Below are 23,386 nucleotides of genomic sequence, written 5' to 3' on the forward strand. Positions count from 1 at the left end.
GAGAGACTCCTGGTCAGCCATGTGATGGAAAGAAGTTGTATCACTGTCCATCGCTCCAGATTAGAACATGCATGTAAAAGTGCATGTTGCCATAGCAACCCCAACTCCCAGAATGAACTGTAACAGGCTACCAATCTAGCTAATCTTCAAATGCTTGATGTTGAGAGGGGAAATACTAAATTTGAGGAAAGAATCCCATTGTCCAGGACTGACTTGCTTAGGGCAATGGGAAGGCTGGTGGCAGATGGAGTTTTGTGAGGTCAAACATTTTGGAAAGACCAAACTTGAGAAAGTTTTCAAGACTCAAATCCACAATCCTGGAACATGTGACTGCAGGTAGATAAAATGCCAGGATTTCAGAAAAAGAGTATAAGAACAAAGAAAGAATGATAAAGTGATACAAAGCACGTGCTCATTCCTCATTACGGAAAGGACATTAAGAGTGTGAATGGTGTAGATTCACCAAGGTGAGAAGTAACAGATATGTGGAGACACTACAAATCCTGAAACTATTTCCACTGGAGCAAAAGAAGCCAAGAGGAGATTTAATAGAAGATTCTTGAAAAATCAAAAGAATTTTGAAAGTGAACAGGGGGCAATTCTGTCAGCTGTGGACAGAGATTTATCTGGACTGAGTGAAAGCTCCCTTTATTTCTGTAAGGACTTGGTATACTGGCTGCACTGGTACAATGTGGAGCCTCAGCTTCACAAACCGCCTTGAGTGATTTGATGAAAGTCTCTCAGCCATATTGGTGAAATCAGTTCATCCGCTGTTAACCAGTTTCCTAGTTGGTATACTTGAGATGGAGATCACTGCATATTTTTAAAGAAATATGGACAAAACTCTGAAACCGGGAAACATACAACAGGAATGAGTGTGGCAGTGGGATGAGATTGGATTGCTCCTGCAAAGAGCTAGGACAGACAACGCTGGGATGAATGGCCTCCTGCAGTCTACCCTACAAGAACAGTCAGCAAGTCTCGGGTTTCAAGGGACTTACCTCGACAGATACATTGGAGGGAGGCATTGGGTTGTACTGAGGAATGTATGTCCCTTGTATTGCTGTGGTGGCAGGCATGTACTGGGAAAAGATACAGAACAATTCTTAGCAACTTGACAAAAGAAAGCTACAGAGAGACTTCACAGATACACCTCAGTTATTTGTAATCCTCATTAGTGGCACAATCCTAAAGGTAAATTAAAATACAACCTTTATCACACACCTACTCTTATTTAATCTGAAAATTGTGTTTTCAACAAAATACCATCATTTACAAAAACATGGGCAAAATAGAGATGGCACCTTGTTATATTATGCAGAAACAATCATTAAAAAGCTTCATAATCAATTAGTTGCTTTGAAATTTTGGTAGATAGGAAAAGGGAATTGATATTTCTAGGTAAGGTGAGATTACATGTTAAACTTTTCTGTTCATTTGATGCCTACAAAACCATGTTCTGTGCTAATTATATTTTGGTTACCGAGAATGAAGTGATATAAATTAATAAAATGTACAGTTGGGGGTAAAGTATTATACCAGTTGTAATTACTTAGCTTTGAACAGTGTCCCACAGAATACTTGAGGTAGAGACCACAGCAGGGGACACAATAAGCAACATGCCTGCTCCTTCTGCCTCTTCACACTGACTGGTCTCGGTCAAAGGCAGCTGCAATGGATGTATGAGACCATAAGACATGGGAGCAGAAGTAGGCCATTCAGCCCATCAAGTCTGCTCTGCCATTCAATGAGATCGTGACTGATCTGATCAACCTCAACTCCACTTTCCTGTCTTTTCCCCCATACACTCTCGATTCCCTTTCTGATTAAAAGTCTGTCTATCTCAACCTTGAATAATAACGCAGCCTTGACAGCCCTCTGTGGTAAAGAATTCCACAGATTCACTCCCCTCAGAGAGAAGAAATTCCTCCTCATCTCTGTCTTAAATGCGCGAGCCCTTATTCTGAGATGATGCCCTCTGGTCTGAGACTCTCCCACAAGGGAAGATAATCTCTCCATATCTCCCCTGCCAAGTCACATAAGAATTTTATATGTTCCAATAAGGTCTCCTCTCATTCTTCTCAACTCCAATGAGTACAGGCCCAACCTACTCAACCTCTCCTCATAAGACAGTCCCACTGTCCCTGGGATCAGTCGAGTGAACCTTTTCTGGACTGTCTCCGATATCAGTCTATCTTTCCTTCGATAAGGGGCCCAGAGCTTTTCACAGTATTCCAGTTGCGATCCAACTAATGCCTTGTATAGTTTTAGCAAAACCTTTCTACTTTTACACTCCATTCCATTTGAAATAAAGGCCAACATTCCATTTGCCTTCCCTATTACCCACTGAGTTGAGAGTGTAGTGCTTGAAATGCACAGCAGGTCAGGCAGCATCCAAGGAGCAGGAGAATCGACGTTTCGGGCATAAGTCCTTCATCAGGAAGGGCAGATGAAGGGCTTATGCCTGAAATGTCAATTCTCCTATTCCTCGGATGCTGCCTGACCTGCTGTGCATTTCCAGCACTACACTCTCGACTCTGATCTTCAGCAGCTGCAGTCCTCACTTTCTCCTATTACCCACTGAACTTGGATACCAGCTTTTTTGTAATTCATGGACAAATCCCTCTGCTCTGTAGCTTTCTTCAGTCTTTCTCCATTTAAATAATATTCATCTCCTCTATTCTTCCTGTCAAAGTGTATAACTTCACATTTTTCCTAATTATATTCCATCTCCTAAGCTCTTGCCCACTCACTTAACATGTCTATGTCCCTCTGCAGACTCTTGTGTCATTCTCACTACTTCCCTTCCCACCAATTTTTGAATCATCTGCAAACTTAGCAATACTGCATTCACATCCTCATCCAAGTCATTCATATAGTTTGTAAATAACTGTGGCCCCAGCACTGATCCCTGTGGCACTCCATTGGTTACAGGTTGCCATCCTGAAATTACCCCCTGTTATCTCAACTCTCTACCTTCTAATGGATAGCTGCCAATCCTCTATCCATGCTAATATTCTATTTCCAGCACCATGGGCTCTTATCTTAATAAGTAACCTAAAGTGTGTCACTTTGTCAAAAGCCTTGTGCAAATCCAAATTTATACACTGATTCACCTTTATCTATCCTCCTTGTTACCTTCGCAAAGAATTCTAGTAAGTTTGTCAGACATGATCACTCTTTCATGTGGCCATGCTAATTCTGCTTGATCACATCACATATTTCTAAATGCACTGCAATTACATCCCTGAAAATAGACTCAAACATTTTCCCAATGACAGATGCTAAACTAAGTAGCCACTGGATGTGGCTAACACGGGTTACAAAATGTGCACATGATCTTTATTCAGACTTCACTGTTGTTGCCTGGAGGAGAGGCTCACCACGGGAAGGTGTGCAGGCATCAATAACAACTTGCGTTTATATAACACCCTTCATGAAATGTCACACCATGATTCACCGAGCCAGGTGAAAAGATATTAGAATAACTTTGCGTAAGGGATCAGTTTTAATGAGCATCTCCAAGGAGGCTGTGAGATTTAGTAGACCAATGAGGCCTTGGCTTACCAGCTCATCCAAAAGACCACATCTCTTGACAGTGCAGCACTCCCTCAGTACTGCTCTGGGAATGTTCATCCTGGATTATGCGCTCAAACTTTTGACTAGGTCAAAAACCCGCAAGCATTTCACTTAGATGTAAGAACGTAAGCAAGGAAGCCAAGTTAACACTTCAGGTTGTGGGCTGACTGTGGTCTTTTCCTTTCTTTGAAGGAAAACAAACTACAAGCACCCCACCAATCCCCAGAGGTTCAGCCAGACAAGTGTGCGACTGAGCCATGTAGATAAGCCAAAGAAGATCGCAGGTTCAATGCCTGTTCTGTGCTGAGGTCGCTCATTGCCATCATGGTGGCTGCTACAATTAGCCTCTGTGCCAGTGAAAGTAAATAACTGTTTGGACTTCCCACTCCTGGTCAAGAATCCAGTCAGCCGCCGGTGGTCTAACCTTCCCTGGCCAGCCCCATTCTCACAGACACTGTCCAGCAGATTCTGCATGCTGGTTTCAACACCTTCCTCCCAACTCTCCCTCCCTGCACCATCTTAGAGGCCCTGTTCAATTGTAGCAGCCATGTTTGAAACCAGCTCACACAGATTCCAGGTTGAACCTGAGACTTTCCAAGCCATTCTTTGGTCATACAGACCTGGAGTATTGCTGAAAAAAAGACACGTTTTGTCGAAGCTTTGCACTCATCTGGACACTTCACAAGAATTCAATGGGAAAATTTATAATGCACAGGAGGAGAGTGTTGATTGGTTGGTGAGTTGACTCTGATTGCTAGTTGCATTGCGATGGAGAATGCACCAATGAATGACGATTGACAGTTAACCACTAGGCTTTGTTTAAATTTTAAGGTTGACTCTGATTGGTGAGCAGGTTGGTATGCACTTATGTGTGTGTGTGAGATGCACCTGTCTGTACTCAAACATAGAAACATGGAAAATAGGAGCAGGAACAGGTTATTCAGCCCTTCAAACCCACTCTGCCATTCAATATGATCATGGCTGATCATCCAACTCAGTCCCCTCTTCCTGCTTTCTCTCCACTACCTTTGATTCCCTTTAGCCCTAAGAACTATATCTAACTACTTCTTGAAAAAATTCAACATTTTGGCTTCAACCATTTTCTGTGGTAGAGAATTCCACAGGCTCCTCACTCCCCACATTTCTCCTCACCTCAGTCCGAAATGGCCTACCCAGTATCCTTAGGCTGTGACCTTGGTTCAAGACTCCTTGGTCATCGGGAACGTCCTTCTTGCATTTATCCTGTCTAATCTGTGAGAGCCCTTCACATTCTTCTAAACTCGGGTGAATTTGGTCCTAACCGATCTAGTCTCTCTTCATACATCAGCCCTGCCATCCCATGAATCAGTCGGGAAAACCCTTCGTTGCACTCACTCCATAGCTAGAACTACAAGGAGGCCAGGAAGCTAGGCATATTAATACACAGGGCCTTGTTCCTAATAGATAGAAAGAATATATACACACATTGCACCTGTTTCAACTCAATAAAATATAAATATAAACATGTTCACTGGTTCAGTTCTCAGGGCCCCACTCCATGCATAGGTTAAAGCCAACCTGTCTAGTTTAAAATGTAAACAAAGCATTGCCAATAATCATTAATTGATGCATTTCCATGGCAATGCCTCTACCAGTCAGAGTCCACTTGCCAACCAATCAGCACTTGCCTTTCATACCGTATAAATGTTAGTACTGCCCGTGAACTGGTATTCTTGCAAACTGTCCTGATGAGCACAGACAAAAAAGTGTTTTTTTCTCAGCAAGAACATCCAAGTCAGTGGCATTGCAGATATTTATGGATGTAGGTTTGCTTGCTGAGCTGGAAGTTGGTTTTCAGACGTTTCGTCACCATACTAGGTAACATCTTCAGTGAGCCTTCAAATGAAACACTGGTGGTGTATCCCACTTTCCATTTATGCATTTTGGTTTCCTTGAGTTGGTGATGTCATTTCCTGTTCTTTTTCTCAGGGGGGTGGTAAATGGGATCCAAGTCAGTGTGTTTGTTGATAGAGTTCCAGTTGGAATGCCATGCTTCTAGGAATTCTCGTGCGTGTCTCTGTTTGGCTTGTCCTAGGATGGATATGTTGTCCCAGTCAAAGTAGTGTCCTTCCTTATCCATATGTAACGATTCTAGTGAGAGAGGGTCATGTCGTTTTGTGGCGAGTTGATATTCTGCCGATTTCTCAGCAACAAACCCAAACAAGCAGACAAAGCACGTCCAGAAACCCTAGCCACTCTCCCCTACATCAAAGACATCTTGGAAATGACTGCCAGATTACTCAGACCCCTTGGCATCATGGTAGCTCACAAACCCACCAACACACTAGAACAGCAGCTAATGAACTTGAAAGACCCTACACAGACAACAAGCAAAACTAATTTCATTTACAAAATACCGTGCAAGGACTGCAACAAACACTACATTGGACAAACAGGCAGAAAACTAGCCACCATAATACATGAACATCAACTAGCCACAAAGCGACATGACCCTCTCTCATTAGGATCCTTACATACGGATTTGGAAGAACACCACTTCAACTGGGACAACACATCCATCTTAGGACAAGCCAAATAGAGACACGCACGAGAATTCCTAGAAGCATGTCATTCCAACCTGAACTCTATCAACAAACACATCGACTTGGATCCCATTTACACCCCCTGAGGAAGAAGAACAGGAAATGACATTACCATAGGAAATGACATCACCAACCCAAGGAAACCCAAACACATAAATAGAAAGCGGGCTACACCACCAGTGCTTCATCCAGAGACTCACTGAAGATGTTACCTAGTATGGTGCTGAAACATCTGAAAACCAACCTTCCAGCTCAGCCAGAACCTCAACCTGAGCTACAAATTCTCTCAAAACTCGCTAGCAGGTATTTATCTTCTGAGGCCTTGATTTACAATGAAGAAGAAACTGCTTGAGGTTAATTATGTACTCACTTACTTTTCCCCATGATCCCAGAGCACTACCAGTGTAGGCAGCACTTACCGTTCCTGTGCTGCCCAGGGACAGATGACTAAGCTGTTGGGTTAATGGCCCCATCATCGACGTGGGCTGGATAGACATGGTGTGGTCCATCGTAGGTGTTATTACTGTTCCCTTCAAAAAAAAACAAGCATCACAAACCATTCTGAGCTTTCAGTTTATTCAATCTTCTGGAGGCAGTGACTCTCATTGGGAACATATTCCAAAGGTGGCCAGAAACTGATGCTGACAGCGAGGGCTGAACAAGGCAGGGAGGTTGCCCAACCTGGCTAAGTCCAGCCAAAAAGGACACTGTTTTCAAATGAAGACAGAGATGAGGAAAAATATTTTCTCAGAGCGTTGTACAACTTTGGAATTCTGCCTCAGAAGACAATGGAGGTGGGTTGGGAGTGTCGATATTTTCAAGATGGAGGTCATGGTGATGAAAGATTATCAGTAGATATGCAGAAATATTGAGTTGAGATTAAAATCAGATCAGTCACTATCTTATTGAATGGTGGAGCAAGCTTGAAGGGTTGAATGGCCAATTCCTACTCGTATTTTGTGTGTAAGTCAAAGGACAAGGTAGCAAGTCGACAACTGGACACTTCCTGGTGCTGGTTAAAGGGTTGTGAAGGATTGGTTTGCCATTCACTCTCCTGACTGGAATTGGTTCATAGTTCAAAAAGGAAGATTAAACCTGGGCTGGAGAGCTAGGGGTCTTTTGGGGGTGTCCAAGATTTAAGTGAGTTCAGGTTGGGTGAGAGTATGCTTTGTTGTTACCACAGTGAACAGGATCAGGTAGTGCTGTAACTCCAGAAGGGTGGCAAGATCATTAGGGATCAGTTGGTCAGCAGATTGATTGGCCAAGACATTGAAACAAACAGGAAACCATAAGTAGCACCCTTTTCTCCCGTAATATAAATTGTGATTGTTTGAAAGTTAGGTGTGAAATGAAAAGCTTTGGTAACATCTTCTGCAAGATCTGATTTTATACAGTTGAAAAGGGAAAAAGAATAAAACTTACCATAGGCTGCATAAGATACGACTGATGGTGCATCCAGGATGGGCTATGAACCTTCATGTGACACGAAACAAGAGAATAGTCAACAACAATAACTTTAATTTTATAGCATCTTCAATGCAGAAAAACATCACAACATAGAACACCGAGTTACAAAAGGATATACTGGGTCAAGTGGCCAAGAGTTTGGTCAAAGAGGTAGGTTTTAAGGAGAATCTTAACTCAGGAGAGATAAGTAGAAGGTGGAGTGGTTCAAGGAGGGAATAATACAGAACTTAGGACCCAACCGGCTGAAGGCACAGCCCCCAACAGTACGTCCACTGATGTAAATCAGAGATGCTCAGATGATCAGAATAGGAGGAGCACAGAGAGCTTGCAGAGAGCTTATTGTCTTCCAAAACTTAGCAATGCACTTGAAAGTACAGATTGAGAGGTGATCATGACCTGAAGTGATGTTTAAAATATGCTCCAAAACATCAGCTGTACACTGGAGCTTTGATATTGATTTGGGTCTGGAGGTAATGGCTGTGCATCTAAACTTTGAAGAAATAAGCCCTCCCTCCGCCTTCAGTGAGAAGGAGAGATTGAAGACATTGGGACTGTTCTCCTTGGAGAGGAGGCGGCTAAGAGGGAAATCTGATAGGGTTTTTTAAAATCATGAGTGGGTTGGACAGAGTAGATCGGGACAAGCTGTTCCCACATGGAAAAGGAACAGGAACGAGAGGGGCAGAGATTGAAAGGGATGAAGTGTGGGGGAGGTGAGGAAAACCTTTTCCATCCCAGCGAGTAGTTAGGGTCTGGAATGTAGTGCCTGGGAATGTGGGGGAGGCAGGTTCCATTGAGGCATTCAAAAGGGGCATTGGATGGTTATTGGGATAGAAATGGGGTACACGGAAATGGGGAAAAGGCAGGAGATTGGCACCAAGGGATAGAACTAGTGGTGATACAATGGGCTGAATGGCCTATTTGACACCATAACAATTCTCTGATTCTGTGTGGAACATGAAACAGTTAAACTTTAAAAAAAGTCTACAAACCTTTAAAACAAAACATGAGGTCCATCATGTATTCTCATATTCATACTAGTATCTCGGGTCACCACCTCTGATTGAGTACATTCCTGGATGTATCATCACAAGACCTCCTGCTGCCAACCACCTCTCCGCCCTCCGCCCACCCCCCACCCGTATACATTCTCTCTCTCACACACACTCTGCTACCACTGGTTCAACATCTTTCAATGGAAGACCTTCCACTGCAATTGAAAATCAGAGAGAGTTGGATGATTCTTGACTGACAGTCAAGCAACTTTTGCTCCTCTCAATCTCCAATTTTGATGAAAGCTCGAGTCGAAATATTCAAATAGATTCCTTTTTAAAAAATATCTTTGTTTATGATCTACAGTATTGCTCCTGGGTATGCTAGCTGTTTTCCGAAAGACACGGCAGCAATCCTGGATGTTTGCCAACCCAACCTGCACTTGAGGTCTGAGGCCTACACCGAGAGTATGCATTGTGTCATGGGTAATCCACAAACACTCACCTGATATGAAGACACGGGAGAGGTGATGTATGGTGAGATAGATGTCTGTGCGATCATCCTGTTTGGAGCAATACTGTATGGACTAGAATAAAATCTAGAACAAGAGAGGACAGAGAGACACTCAGTCATTGTTAGCCAAATGTTTATTTTGTTGTTCCCCTGCGATTCCTTGTTTTCTTCCCATTCCATTCTGATCCTGCTTCATTAAAACCACAGGAAACCCTGCCCCATACATACTACGTGACTCGCATGTTTCATGGTATGGGAAGGGATATGGCCTACTTTCCAAAGACACCTCCAAGGAAAACCCTGGAAATCCTCTGGCCATGTGAAAAATGGAGCAGAGACCTATGGAATCCTTGTTCCACTAGAGCAAAGATCACAGAAAGTCACTCTTAGGCCTAGATAATAAATTGGCCAGGAACTGCAGGTCAGCACCGTCAGAAGAAGATAGAAGGAAACATCGAGGAGAAAGAAATTGCTGAAATGAGAGACAAGTTGTCCAAGTTTTTCTTTTTGTCTCGCTCTCATCAGGAGTAATGCAAGAATGCCAGATTTCCAACAATCACAATAACTTACACCACAGGAGAAAAGGGTGGTCCATGGAAATACTTCGGCCAATTAGAAAAGGGTGGTCCATGGAAATGCTTCGGCCAATTAGAAAAGGGTGGTCCATGGCAAAATCTCAGCCAGAGGAAGGTGTTCCACAGCAACACCTGGCCATTAGACTTGATCTGCCAACAAATCATTAGTCTTTTCTCTTGGCAGTTTAGAAAATAAATCGTCTCTCCTTTGGAGCTTCCAGACACAACACTGTAATGTAAGATGATTGCCTCAGATGGCCTGAGTTTTTTTGGTGGATTCATCAATCATGAGGAGCAGCAGACAGTTGCTTCACTACTTTCTTAGCCAAGGTAATAGGTGATGAGAGGCTTAAGGCACTGAAAAAGGAAAGAGAATCTGATAATTATAATGGGAGCAACCATCACAGTAAGGCTAGGATACTTACTCATTTTGCAGAGCAGTTGTTGGGTCATACGTAAGAGTCATTGCGCCCTGAGGGAATAAATTAACAATGTCTTCTCATTAACAGTAAGTAACCAGATCTGGATTCAGAACAGGCCTTTCATTCCATCTGCACCTTCCACAGACTAAATGTAGAGTAACTCATCATACTCTACCCACTCACTTAATCTCCTTCCACAAGCCTTATGATTAGATTCCCTACAGTTTGGAAACAGGCCCTTCGGCCCAACAAGTCCACACTGACCCTCCGAAGAGCAACCCACCCAGACCCATCTCCCTCTGACTAATGCACCTAACACTATGGGCAATTTAGCATGGCCAATTCACCTAACCTGGGAGGAAACCGGAGCACCCGGAGGAAACCCACACAGACATGGGGAGGATGTGCAAACTCCACACAGAAAGTCGCCCGAGGCTGGAATTGAACTCGAGTCCCTTGTGCTGTGAGGCAACAGTGCTAACCACTGAGCCACCATGCCACCCCATAAACTATCTTACTGTCGGCGCCAACTTGATTTCTAAAGGAAAACTGGGTATAAATAGCCCTTAATCTCCAAATGAAATTAATCTGAATTCCTGAAGATTTAAAGCCACATCTCCATTTCTAAATCCTAATTTCCAATCGGTCTCCACCCTTAAGTTCAGCCACTTGTCCCAAGAGGTCTCTATTTGCACAACTGCTTCCAAATATTATGAATATTTCACAAAGACATCAACTAAAGGGGAAATATAACAAAAACTCTTAGATTATGGAAAGATTATGTCTTGACGTGCATGTGGTCCAAGTTAATTATTTTGTGCACCATAGATCCCACAGAAACATTTGGCCCAAACGGTTCATGCTGGTGTTCATTCTCATTGAAACATAGCAAACAGAAGGAGGAGGCCATTCAGCCCTTCGATTCTGTTCCACCATTCAATCTGATCATGGCTAATCATCCAACTCAGTCCCCTGTTCCTGCTTTCTACCCCATACTCTTTGATCCCTTTAGCCCTAAGAACTATATCTAACTCCTTCTTGAAAACATTTAATATTTTGTCCTCACCTGCTTTCTGTGGCAAAGGATTCCACAGGCTCCCCACTCTCTGAATGAAGAAAGTTTTTCTCATCTCAGTCCTAAATGACCTGCTCTGTATCCTTAGACTGTTAGACCCCCTGGTTCTGGACTCGCCGGTCATTGAGAACATCCTTCCTGTGTTTACTCCACTTGAGTCTCCTCCCATCTTTCCTCATTTAAATCTGTCATCATTACTCTCTATCCCTTCTCCCTCATCTGCTCATTTAGCTTCCCCTTAAACCTATCTGTCGTATCCATTTTCACCACTCCCTGTGGGAGTGAGGTCCACATTCTCACTGCTCTCTGGGCGAAGGCATCTCTTCTGAATTCTCTGTTGGATTTTTTTTAGGGATGATCTTGTATTAATGACCTCTGGTTCTGCTCTTTCCCGCAAAGGGAAACATTCTCTCTATGTTCAATTGAACAAAAAAGACCTCATTTTAAAGACCTCCATTAGATCACCCCTCAGTGGCTTTTGTTCAAGAGAAAACAAACTAATCTGTCAATCCCTTCATGGTATTTAAGCCCAAACGTCCTTGTAAATCTCCTCTGCTCCTTTTCCAGTGCCTCTATATCCTTTCTATAATATGGAGACCAAAACCGCACACAGTAATGTAGATGACCAATGCTCATACAGGTTTAGTATAACTTCCCTCCTTTTCGATTCTGTCCCTCAGGAAATAAGCCCCCTTGTATAGTTTGTCTTTTATGGTCTTGCTAACCCTGGCTCAACTTTTCCCCTTCCCTGCCTGTTCAGACCTGGTCACTGTGCCTCAATAAATAGCAACCAAGTCAGCACTTGCTGGATATCCCGGCCTAGGAGCTTTGTGCTATGCATAGCCTTGTATTACACCAGAAAGTCCAGTTTCCCCTTGACTCTCGATGAGAGCTCCTTGCGTTTGGAATCTTGGCAGGTAAACAAAAAGATCAACTTGCCTTGGCAGAGCATCTTTAACAGAGTGAAATATCCCAAAGTGCTTTGCAGCTGCAAATATCAAACAAAATGCAATGCTGGGCCGCAGAAGGAGACAATTGGGCACAAGACCTGAAGCTCAGATGGATTAGCAGGTTTTAAGGAGCATCTTAAATGAGGAAAGATGGAGATACAAAGATGTTTAGGAAAGGAAATCCAGGGGGTCCATGTTGCTGAAAGATGGGCACCATTAGTGGGTGTGATTGAAGAATCCAGAATTAGGTGAGGGCAGATATCTTGAAGGGTTGTGAAGCTGGAGGATGGCAGACATAGGGCCATGGAGGGATTTGAAAATTGAACAGTTAAAATGTTTGTTAAAGAGGACTGGGAGCTAATGGCAGTGGCTCAGCACAGGGGTAATGGGAGAACAGGTCTTGCTGTGATTTGGAGGAGATAGTGAAGTTATTCTTTATCCTTTCATGGGAAGTGGGCATCGCTGGCAAGGCCAGCATTTGCTGCCCATCCTTAGCTGCCCCTTGAACTGAGTAGTTTTCTCAACCTTCAAAGGACAGTTAAGAATCAACCATGTTGCTGTGGGTCTGGAGTCACACATGGGCCCAGCTGAATAAGGATGGCAGATTCCCTTCCCTAAAGGACATTAGTGAATTAGGTGTGTTTTTATGAAAATCAATGGTTGTTGTCATGGTCACCATCACTAAGGGTAGCTGTCAATTCCACATTTTTATTATTCACTGTAATCAATTAATTGAATTTAAATTCCACCAGCTGCAATGGTGGGATTTGAACCTATGACCCCAGAGCATTAGCCAAGACCTCTGGATTACCAGCCCAATGGCAGTACCACAACAACTTATGTTAAGTCTAACAAAACGTCCCAAGATGCTTCACAGGAGTATTACTAAACAAAATCTGACCCCAAACCACGTGAGGTAATGAGTTTGGTAACCACCAGCTTGATCAAAGTTTTGGTTTTAAGGAGTATCTTAAGTTCAGACTTGGAATGTCTTACAGCACCTATACACAGCCTTGATGAGACCACACCCGGAGTATTATGTGCAGTTTGGGTCTCCCTACCTATGAAAGGATATCCTTGCCATAAAGGGAGTGTAGCGAGGGTCAATAGGTTGGTACTGGGGATGGCAGGACTGACCTATGAGGAGAGATTAGTTCAACTCTCAAGGTAGAGAGTCAAGATAACTGTGGGAGTCAGTTGGCTTGTAGTCAAGTGATAGTGAGAGCTGAGAATAGGACAGAATGAGTAAATGTACTAAAAGCAACCATGTCATTACAGGACTGGATGTGGGAGGTCAGTAGAAAAACATTGAAGGATGGAATCAGGCTCTAAAGTTAATGAACTCTGTTGAGTCCTGGAGGCTGCAGGTGCCCAAGTGGAAAATGTGATGCTGTCCTTGCGCTGAGGCTCACTGGAACGCAGCAGCAGACCAGCAACAGAAATGTTGGCCTGGGAACACGGTGGTGTGTTGAAGTGGCAGGCAACTGGAATCTCGGGGTCATTTTTATGGATAGATCCCATTGATAGATTGCCTTGAGGTTGGATGAGCTTGTGCTTATTGCAGGTTAAGATGGGAGGCAAGAACAGGAGACAGTGTGGCAAGGGAACAATGCACACAAGGTTTGGCCTGGTGGTACTGTCGTGGGCTGTGCCTGTTTGTACAGATGGCACCTACTTGCCTCTCACTGTTTCTGGAATGGCTGATGTATGAAGGTTGACGTGACAGAGAAAGCAACATCTGAGTTCACAGAGACTCAAAATGAGGAGCAGGAGTAGGCCATATGGCCCTTTCTTACCGGCTCTCCATCTCGGGGCCAAGCCCGGCCATTCTGCAAGTACTTGTTCTGGTTTTGCCGCTTTTTCTGCCCACCATCTGCAAATTTGCACAGCAGTGGTTCTGAGGGAGCTGCATTGAAAGACAGAAAACGCCAACATGTGAGAGAAGAATGATGCTCAGTCTGGGTCGAGGAACTCTCAATCCCATGCCCAATGCCCATTTTGTTATCTGAATCCTCAACTCATACTGTGTTACTCCACCCCGTAATCGTAAATGAGAGCATTTCCCAGCTTCCTTTATCTCAAGGGAACACAAAGCAAGAGGCAGGTTCAGAGTCCATTGTACTCACCTGCAACTCCTTGCTGCATCTTAATGAATTTCCCATTGAAGTGAGCAATGATGGCTTCACATTTTTCTGTTGATTCCATCCTGTGGGGAGAAGAGCCAATGGCACAGGGTTAAACAGGCCAAGTCAAGCGGTACCTCATTGAGGTCAGGGCACAGGAACTAAAGCATCTTAAAAATCTTCCTCCCAAGGTATCCTGTGTACGTAACTGCAAGGTCTATGCAATGGGGAAATTGGACAGTCTCAGGCTCATGGCCCAAACTACACATAACCCAGCTCAAAACCTCCCAGTGTGCCACTCAGGGAGTGCTGGGCTGCCCGAGGTGCTGGCTTTCAAATTAAGGACAAGGCCCAGTCTGCCCTGGCAGGGAAGATTCTATGCCACCCATTTCGACAAGTGTGAGGAGATTTGTCTCCCGAGGTATACTTTTCTTGCAATTTGTGTGCCAGAAATAGGTGATCATACCACTTAACCCATTGGTGGTTGTGGGAGCTAGCTGTGCTTCACATGGCTGCCAAGTTGCACACAATAAAACAGTAATTACACTTCAAAAAGGATCACATTAGCTGTAAAAGGCAGTAGAACTGTACACCATTTACATGATGTGACTTGACAAAAGAAACATAGAAACGAGGAGCAGGAGTAGGTCATTCAGCCCTTCGAGACTGCTCCACTATTCAATAGGATCATGGCTAATCCCCTTTGTCAATGCCATATTCCTGTTTTCTCCCCATACCCCTTGATGCCTTTAAAATCTAAAACTTTTTTCTCTTTCTTGAATATATTTGGGATGTTGGCCTCCACCCTGTATCCTGAGACTGTGATCCCCTGGTTCAAGACTCTCCAACCAGGAGAAAATGCTCCCTCCATCTAGCCTGTCTAATCCCTGTTCGCATTTTCTACATTTCAATCAGATTCCCTCTCATTCTTCTAAATTCTCATGAATACTGGCCCAGCTGAATCAATCAGTGGGGTTAAAGAAAGTAATTTTGCTGTCATTAACTTAAATGTTCTTCTTTGAATGTTATGTCACAAAAGATGCCCATTCAGCCCTTCAGCCTCTCTCTCGTGTGCACCCACGCAGACTGGCTCTCTCTCTCTCGCGTGCATGCACACTCGGACAGTCTCACTCTCACGTGCACACACGAAGACTGACTCACTCTTGCGTGCACACACAGACTGTCTTGCGTGCACACATGTAGACTCTCACCTGCACACACGCAGACTCTCTCGCACACGTGCACACACACAGACTCTCTATCGCGTGCGCACACACACAGACTGTTTCTATCACTCTCTCGCGTGCGCACACGCAGTCGCTCTCTCTCGCATGCACACATGCAGTCGCTCTCTCTCGTATGCACACATGCAGACTGTCTCTCTCGTGTGCACACGCACTCTCTCGCGCGTGCACACATGCAGACACTCTCTCTCGTGCACACACGCAGACTCTCTCTCGCGTGCACACACGCAGACTCTCTCTCACGTGCCCACACGCAGACCCTCTCTCGCGTGCCCACACGCAGACCCACTCTCGCGTGCCCACACGCGGACTGTCTCTCGCGTGCCCACACGCAGACTGTCTCTCTCTCGCGCGTACACACGCAGATTCTCTCGCGTGCACACATGCAGAATGTCTTTCTCTCTCATGTGCACACACGCACTTGTCTCTCTCTTTCTCGTGTACACCCACGCAGACTGTCTCTCTCTCTCTCTCTCTCTCGTGTGCACCCACGCAGACTGTCTCTCTCTCTCTCTCTCGTGTGCACCCACGCAGACTGTCTCTCTCTCTCTCTCTCTCTCTCTCTCTCGTGTGCACCCATGCAGACTGTCTCTCTCTCTCTCTCTCTCTCTCGTGTGCACCCACGCAGACTGTCTCTCTCTCTCTCTCTCTCTCTCGTGTGCACCCACGCAGACTGTCTCTCTCTCTCTCTCTCTCTCTCGTGTGCACCCATGCAGACTGTCTCTCTCTCTCTCTCGTGTGCACCCATGCAGACTGTCTCTCTCTCTCTCGTGTGCACCCATGCAGACTGTCTCTCTCTCTCTCGTGTGCACACATGCAGACTCTCTCTCGCGTGCCCACACGCAGACCCTCTCTCGCGTGCCCACATGCAGACCCTCTCTCGCGTGCCCACACGCAGACCCTCTCTCGCGTGCCCACACGCGGACTGTCTCTCGCGTGCCCACACGCGGACTGTCTCTCGCGTGCCCACACGCGGACTGTCTCTCTCGCGCGTACACACGCAGATTCTCTCGCGTGCACACATGCAGAATGTCTTTCTCTCTCATGTGCACACACGCACTTGTCTCTCTCTCTCTCGTGTGCACCCACGCAGACTGTCTCTCTCTCTCTCTCTCGTGTGCACCCATGCAAACTGTCTCTCTCTCTCTCTCGTGTGCACCCATGCAGACTGTCTCTCTCTCTCTCGTGTGCACCCATGCAGACTCTCTCGCTCTCTCTCGTGAGCACCTACGCAGACTGTCTCTCTCTCTTTCTCTCTCGTGTGCACCCACGCAGACTGTCTCTCTCTCTCGTGTGCACCCACGCAGACTGTCTCTCTCTCTCGTGTGCACCCACGCAGACTGTCTCTCTCTCTCGTGTGCACCCACGCAGACTGTCTCTCTCTCTCTCTTGTGTGCACCCACGCAGACTGTCTCTCTCTCTCTCTTGTGTGCACCCACGCAGACTGTCTCTCTCTCTCTCTTGTGTGCACCCACGCAGACTGTCTCTCTCTCTCTCTTGTGTGCACCCACGCAGACTGTCTCTCTCTCTCTCGTGTGCACCCACGCTGACTGTCTCTCTCTCTCTCGTGTGCACCCATGCAGACTGTCTCTCTCTCTCTCTCTCGTGTGCACCCATGCAGACTGTCTCTCTCTCTCTCTCTCGTGTGCACCCATGCAGACTGTCTCTCTCTCTCTCTCGTGTGCACCTACGCAGACTGTCTCTCTCTTTCTCTCTCGTGTGCACCCATGCAGACTGTCTCTCTCCCTCTCGTGTGCACCTACGCAGACTGTCTCTCTCTCTCTCGTGTGCACCCACGCAGACTGTCTCTCTCTCTCTCGTGTGCACCTACGCAGACTGTCTCTCTCTCTCTCTCGTGTGCACCTACGCAGACTGTCTCTCTCGTGTGCACCTACGCAGACTGTCTCTGTCTCTCTCGTGTGCACCCATTCAGACTGTCTCTCTCTCTCTCATGTGCACCCACGCAGACTGTCTCTATCTCTCTCTCTCGTGTGCACCCATGCAGACTGTCTCTCTCTCTCGTGTGCACCCACGCAGACTGTCTCTCTCTCTCTCTTGCGTGCACACACGCAGACTGTCTCTCCCATGCACACACGAAGACTCTATCGTGCGCACACACATGGATTCTCTATTGCGTGCACACATGCAGACTGTCTCTCTCTCTCGCGTACACACATGCAGACTCTCTCTCTCTCTCGCGTACACACATGCAGACTCTCTCACTCTCTCGCGTGCACACACGCAGACTGTCTCGCTCTCGCGTGCACACACGTAGACTGTCTCGCTCTCGTGTGCACACACGCAGACTGTCTCGCTCTCGCGTACACGCACGCAGACTGTCTCGCTCCCGCGTGCACACACGCAGACTGTCTCGCTCTCGCGTGCACACACGCAAACTGTCTCTCTCTCTCACGCGTGCACACACGCAGACTCTCTCTCGCGTGCGCACACAAAGACTCTATCGCACGCACACAAAGACTCTATCGCGCGCACACACGCGGACTCTCTATTGCGTGCACACACGCAGACTGTCTCTCTCTCTCTCTATCGCGTGCACACATGCAGACTGTCTCTCTCTCTCGCGTGCACACACGCAGACAGTCTCGCTCTCACGTGCACACACGCAGACTCTCGCGTGCACACCGGCAGACTCTCGCATGCACATACGCAGACTGCCTTTCTCCCACATTGACACACGGAGACTCAATCGCGTGCACACACACATTCTCTATTGTGTGCACACACGCAGACTGTCTCTCACGCTCTCGCGTGTACACGCAGACTGTATCACTCTCTCGCGCGTGCACACACGCAGACTGTCTCACTCTCTCTCATGTGCACCCACACAGACTGTCTTGCTCTCTCTCATGTGCACTCATGCAGACTGTCTCACTCTCGCGTGCACACATAGACTGACTCTCTCATGCGTGCACACACGCAGACTATCGCGTGCGCACACGCAGATTCTCTCTCGCACGTGCAAATACGCACTCTCTCTCATGCGTGCGCACACGCAGACGGTCTCTAGCGTTCGCACACACAGACGGTCTCTAGCATTCGCACACGCAGACGGTCTCTAGCGTTCGCACACGCAGACGGTCTCTAGCGTTCGCACACGGTCTCTAGCGTTCGCACACGCAGACTGTCTCTCACTCTCTCGCATGCACACACAGACTGTGTCTCTCTCTCTCTCACGTACACACATGCAGACTCTCTTGTGTGCACCCACGCAGACTGTCTCTCTCTCTCTCTTGTGTGCACCCACGCAGACTGTCTCTCTCTCTCTCTTGTGTGCACCCACGCAGACTGTCTCTCTCTCTCTCGTGTGCACCCACGCTGACTGTCTCTCTCTCTCTCGTGTGCACCCATGCAGACTGTCTCTCTCTCTCTCTCTCGTGTGCACCCATGCAGACTGTCTCTCTCTCTCGTGTGCACCCATGCAGACTGTCTCTCTCTCTCTCGTGTGCACCCACGCAGACTGTCTCTCTCTCTCTCGTGTGCACCTACGCAGACTGTCTCTCTCTCTCTCTCGTGTGCACCTACGCAGACTGTCTCTCTCGTGTGCACCTACGCAGACTGTCTCTGTCTCTCTTGTGTGCACCCATTCAGACTGTCTCTCTCTCTCTCATGTGCACCCACGCAGACTGTCTCTATCTCTCTCTCTCGTGTGCACCCATGCAGACTGTCTCTCTCTCGTGTGCACCCACGCAGACTGTCTCTCTCTCTCTCTTGCGTGCACACACGCAGACTGTCTCTCCCATGCACACACGAAGACTCTATCGTGCGCACACACATGGATTCTCTATTGCGTGCACACATGCAGACTGTCTCTCTCTCTCGCGTACACACATGCAGACTCACTCTCTCGCGTGCACACACGCAGACTGTCTCGCTCTCGCGTGCACACACGCAGACTGTCTCGCTCTCGCGTGCACACACGCAGACTGTCTCGATCTCGCGTACACGCACGCAGACTGTCTCGCTCTCGCGTGCACACACGCAGACTGTCTCGCTCTCGCGTGCACACACGCAAACTGTCTCTCTCTCTCACGCGTGCACACACGCAGACTCTCTCTCGCGTGCGCACACAAAGACTCTATCGCACGCACACAAAGACTATCGCGCGCACACACGCGGACTCTCTATTGCGTGCACACACGCAGACTCTCTCTCTCTCTCTATCGCGTGCACACATGCAGACTGTCTCTCTCTCTCGCGTGCACACACGCAGACAGTCTCGCTCTCACGTGCACACACGCAGACTCTCGCGTGCACACCGGCAGACTCTCGCATGCACATACGCAGACTGCCTTTCTCCCACATTGACACACGGAGACTCAATCGCGTGCACACACACATTCTCTATCGTGTGCACACACGCAGACTGTCTCTCACGCTCTCGCGTGTACACGCAGACTGTATCACTCTCTCGCGCGTGCACACACGCAGACTGTCTCACTCTCTCTCTCTCTCATGTGCACCCACACAGACTGTCTTGCTCTCTCTCATGTGCACTCATGCAGACTGTCTCACTCTCGCGTGCACACATAGACTGACTCTCTCATGCGTGCACACACGCAGACTATCGCGTGCGCACACGCAGATTCTCTCTCGCACGTGCAAATACGCACTCTCTCTCATGCGTGCGCACACGCAGACGGTCTCTAGCGTTCGCACACGCAGACGGTCTCTAGCGTTCGCACACGCAGACGGTCTCTAGCGTTCGCACACGCAGACTGTCTCTCACTCTCTCGCATGCACACACAGACTGTCTCTCTCTCTCTCTCACGTACACACATGCAGACTCTCGCGTGCACACACGCAGACTGCCTCTCTCTCGTGCGCGCATGCACACATGCAGACTCTCTCTCGCGTGCACATACGCAGACTGCCTCTCTCTCACGTGTACACACGGAGACTCAATCGCATGCACACACACACTCTCTATCGTGTGCACACACGCAGACTGTCTCTCACGCTCTCACGTGTACACGCAGACTGTATCACTCTCTCACGCGTGCACACACGCAGACTGTCTCACTCTCTCTCTCGTGTGCACACACAGACTGTCTCTCTCTCTCTCTCTCATGTGCACACACACAGACTGTCTCTCTCTCTCATGTGCACACACAGACTGTCTCTCTCTCTCATGTGCACCCACACAGACTGTCTCTCTCTCTCATGTGCACTCATGCAGACTGTCTCACTCTCGCGTGCACACATGCAGACTGACTCACTCTTGCGTGCACACACAGACTGACTCACTCTTGCGTGCACACACAGACTGACTCACTCTTGCGTGCACACACAGACTGACTCACTCTTGCGTGCACACACAGACTGACTCACTCTTGCGTGCACACATGTAGACTCTCACCTGCACACATGCAGACTCTCTCTCGCACGTGCACATACGCACTCTCTCTCATGCGTGCACACACGCTGACTCTCTATCGCGTGCGCACACGCAGACCCTCTATCGTGTGCGCACACGCAGACCCTCTATCGCGTGCGCACACGCCGACTGTCTCTCTCTCGTGTGCACACACGCAGACTCTCTCTCGCACGTGCACATACGCAGACACCCTCTCTCGCGTGCACACATGCAGACTGTCTCTCTCTCTCGCGTGCGCGCACACACAGACTGTCTTTCTCACTCTCACGTGCACACACAAACTGTCACTCTCTCTCGTGTGCACACACGCAGTCTGTCTCTCTCATGTGCACATGCAGACTCCCTCTCTCGCATGCACACACGCAGACTCCCTCTATCGTTGGCGCACACGCAGACTCTCTATCGCGTGCGCACATGCAGACTCCCTCTCTCGCGTGCACAGGCAGACTCCCTCTCTCGCGTGCACACACGCAGACTCCCTCTCTCGCGTGCACACATGCAGACTGTCTCTCTCTCGCGCGCGCGCACACACAGACTGTCTTTCTCACACTCACACGTGCACACACAGACTGTCACTCTCTCTCGCGTACATACACGCAGACTGTCTCACTCTCTCTCGTGTGCACACACGCAGTCTGTCTCTCTCTCGTGTGCACATGCAGACTCCCTCTCTTGCATGCACACACGCAGACTGCCTCTATCGCGTGCGCACATGCAGACTCTCTATCGCGTGCGCACATGCAGACTCTCTATCGCGTGCGCACATGCAGACTGTCTCTCTCTCTCGTGTGCACATGCAGACTCCCTCTCTCGCGTGCACACACGCAGACTCCCTCTCTCGCGTGCACACACGCAGACTCCCTCTCTCGCGTGCACACACGCAGACTCCCTCTCTCGCGTGCACACACGCAGACTCCCTCTCTCGTGTGCACACACGCAGACTCCCTCTCTCGCGTGCACACACGCAGACTCCCTCTCTCGCGTGCACACACGCAGACGCCCTCTCTCGCGTGCACACACGCAGACTCCCTCTCTTGCGTGCACACATGCAGACTGACTCACTCTTGCGTGCACACACACTGACTGTCTTTCGCGTGCACACACATGGACTCTCACCTGCACACATGGAGACTCTCTCTCGCATGTGCACATATGCACTCTCTCACACATGCACACGCGCAGACTGTCTCTATCACTCTCTCGCGTGCGCACACGCAGACATTCTTGCGTGCGCACAAGCAGACACTCTCGCGTGCACAAATGCAGACTGACTCTCTCTCACATGCACACACAGACTCTCTGTCGCGTGCACACACACAGACTGTCTCTCTCGTGTGCACACACGCATGCTCTCGCGTGCACACACGCAGTCTATCTCTCTCTCTCATGTGCACCCACGCAGACTGTCTCTCTCTCTCATATGCACCCACGCAGACTGTCTCTCTCTCATATGCACCCACGCAACTGTCTCTCTCTCATATGCACCCACGCAGACTGTCTCTTTTTCTCACGTGCACACACACACTCTCTTGCGTGCACAAACGCAGACTCTCTCTCCCGTGCACACATGAAGACTCTATCGTGTGCACACACGGACTCTCTATTGCATGCACACACGCAGACTGTCTCTCTATCGCGTGCACGCACAGACTGTCTCTCTCACTCTCATGCGTGCACACACGCAGACTGTCTCACTCTCTCTCTCGCGTGCACACACGCAGACTCTCTCTCGCGCGTATGCACTCACACACTGTCTCACTCACTCTCTCGCGTGCACACACGCAGACTCTCTCACTCACTCGCGTGCACACATGCAGACTATCTCTCTCACGTGCACACATGCAGACTCTCCCTCGCATGCACAAACGCAGACACTGTCTCGCTCTCTGGCATGCACACACGCAGACTCTGTCTCGCAGACTGTCTCTCTCGCGTGCACACACGCAGACTCTCTCTCGTGTGCACACACGCAGACTCTCTCTCGCGTGCACACATGCAGACTGTCTCTTTCTCTCGTGCACACACGCAGACTGTCTCGAGTGCGTGCACACACGCAGACCATCTCTCGCGTGCGTGCACACACGCAGACTGTCTCTCGCGTGCGTGCACACACGCAGACCGTCTCTCGCGTGCGTGCACACACGCAGACCGTCTCTCGCGTGCGTGCACACACGCAGACCGTCTCTCGCGTGCGTGCACACACGCAGACCGTCTCTCGTGTGCGTGCACACACGCAGACCGTCTCTCGTGTGCGTGCACACACGCAGACCGTCTCTCGCGTGCGTGCACACACGCAGACTGTCTCATTCTCTCTTGCGTGCACACACGCAGACTGTCTCACTCCCGCGTGCACACACGCTGACTGTCTCACTCCCGCGTGCACACACGCAGACTGTTTCACTCTCACGTGCACACACGCAGACTGTCTCACTCTCTCTCACGTGCACACATGCAGACTCTCTTACGTGCAC

At 48.3% G+C, this 23,386-nt stretch overlaps 1 protein-coding gene across 7 annotated transcripts in view; it reads right to left on the minus strand.

Annotated features, from left to right (window-relative positions):
• LOC122543290 (RNA-binding motif, single-stranded-interacting protein 2-like) overlaps positions 1 to 23,386 on the minus strand; it is a 261,569-nt gene that overhangs the window by 12,684 nt on the left and 225,499 nt on the right. For 6 of the 7 annotated variants that reach the window (XM_043681792.2, XM_043681793.2, XM_087985530.1 and 3 more), the window contains exons 6-12: positions 14,280 to 14,359; positions 13,950 to 14,059; positions 10,132 to 10,178; positions 9,123 to 9,216; positions 7,584 to 7,634; positions 6,536 to 6,691; positions 1,002 to 1,082 (exon numbers count right to left, since the gene is read on the minus strand). In XM_043681792.2, coding sequence (XP_043537727.1) covers positions 1,002 to 1,082; positions 6,536 to 6,691; positions 7,584 to 7,634; positions 9,123 to 9,216; positions 10,132 to 10,178; positions 13,950 to 14,059; positions 14,280 to 14,359 — 619 coding nt within the window. The remainder of the gene's footprint in view (positions 1 to 1,001; positions 1,083 to 6,535; positions 6,692 to 7,583; positions 7,635 to 9,122; positions 9,217 to 10,131; positions 10,179 to 13,949; positions 14,060 to 14,279; positions 14,360 to 23,386) is intronic. The other variant, XM_043681795.2, reaches the window with a different exon arrangement.

The sequence above is a fragment of the Chiloscyllium plagiosum genome, unplaced genomic scaffold, assembly GCF_037043375.1.
Source record: "Chiloscyllium plagiosum isolate Xiang-an unplaced genomic scaffold, Cpla_swu_hap1 HiC_scaffold_53X, whole genome shotgun sequence".
NCBI classification, from domain to species: domain Eukaryota; kingdom Metazoa; phylum Chordata; class Chondrichthyes; order Orectolobiformes; family Hemiscylliidae; genus Chiloscyllium; species Chiloscyllium plagiosum.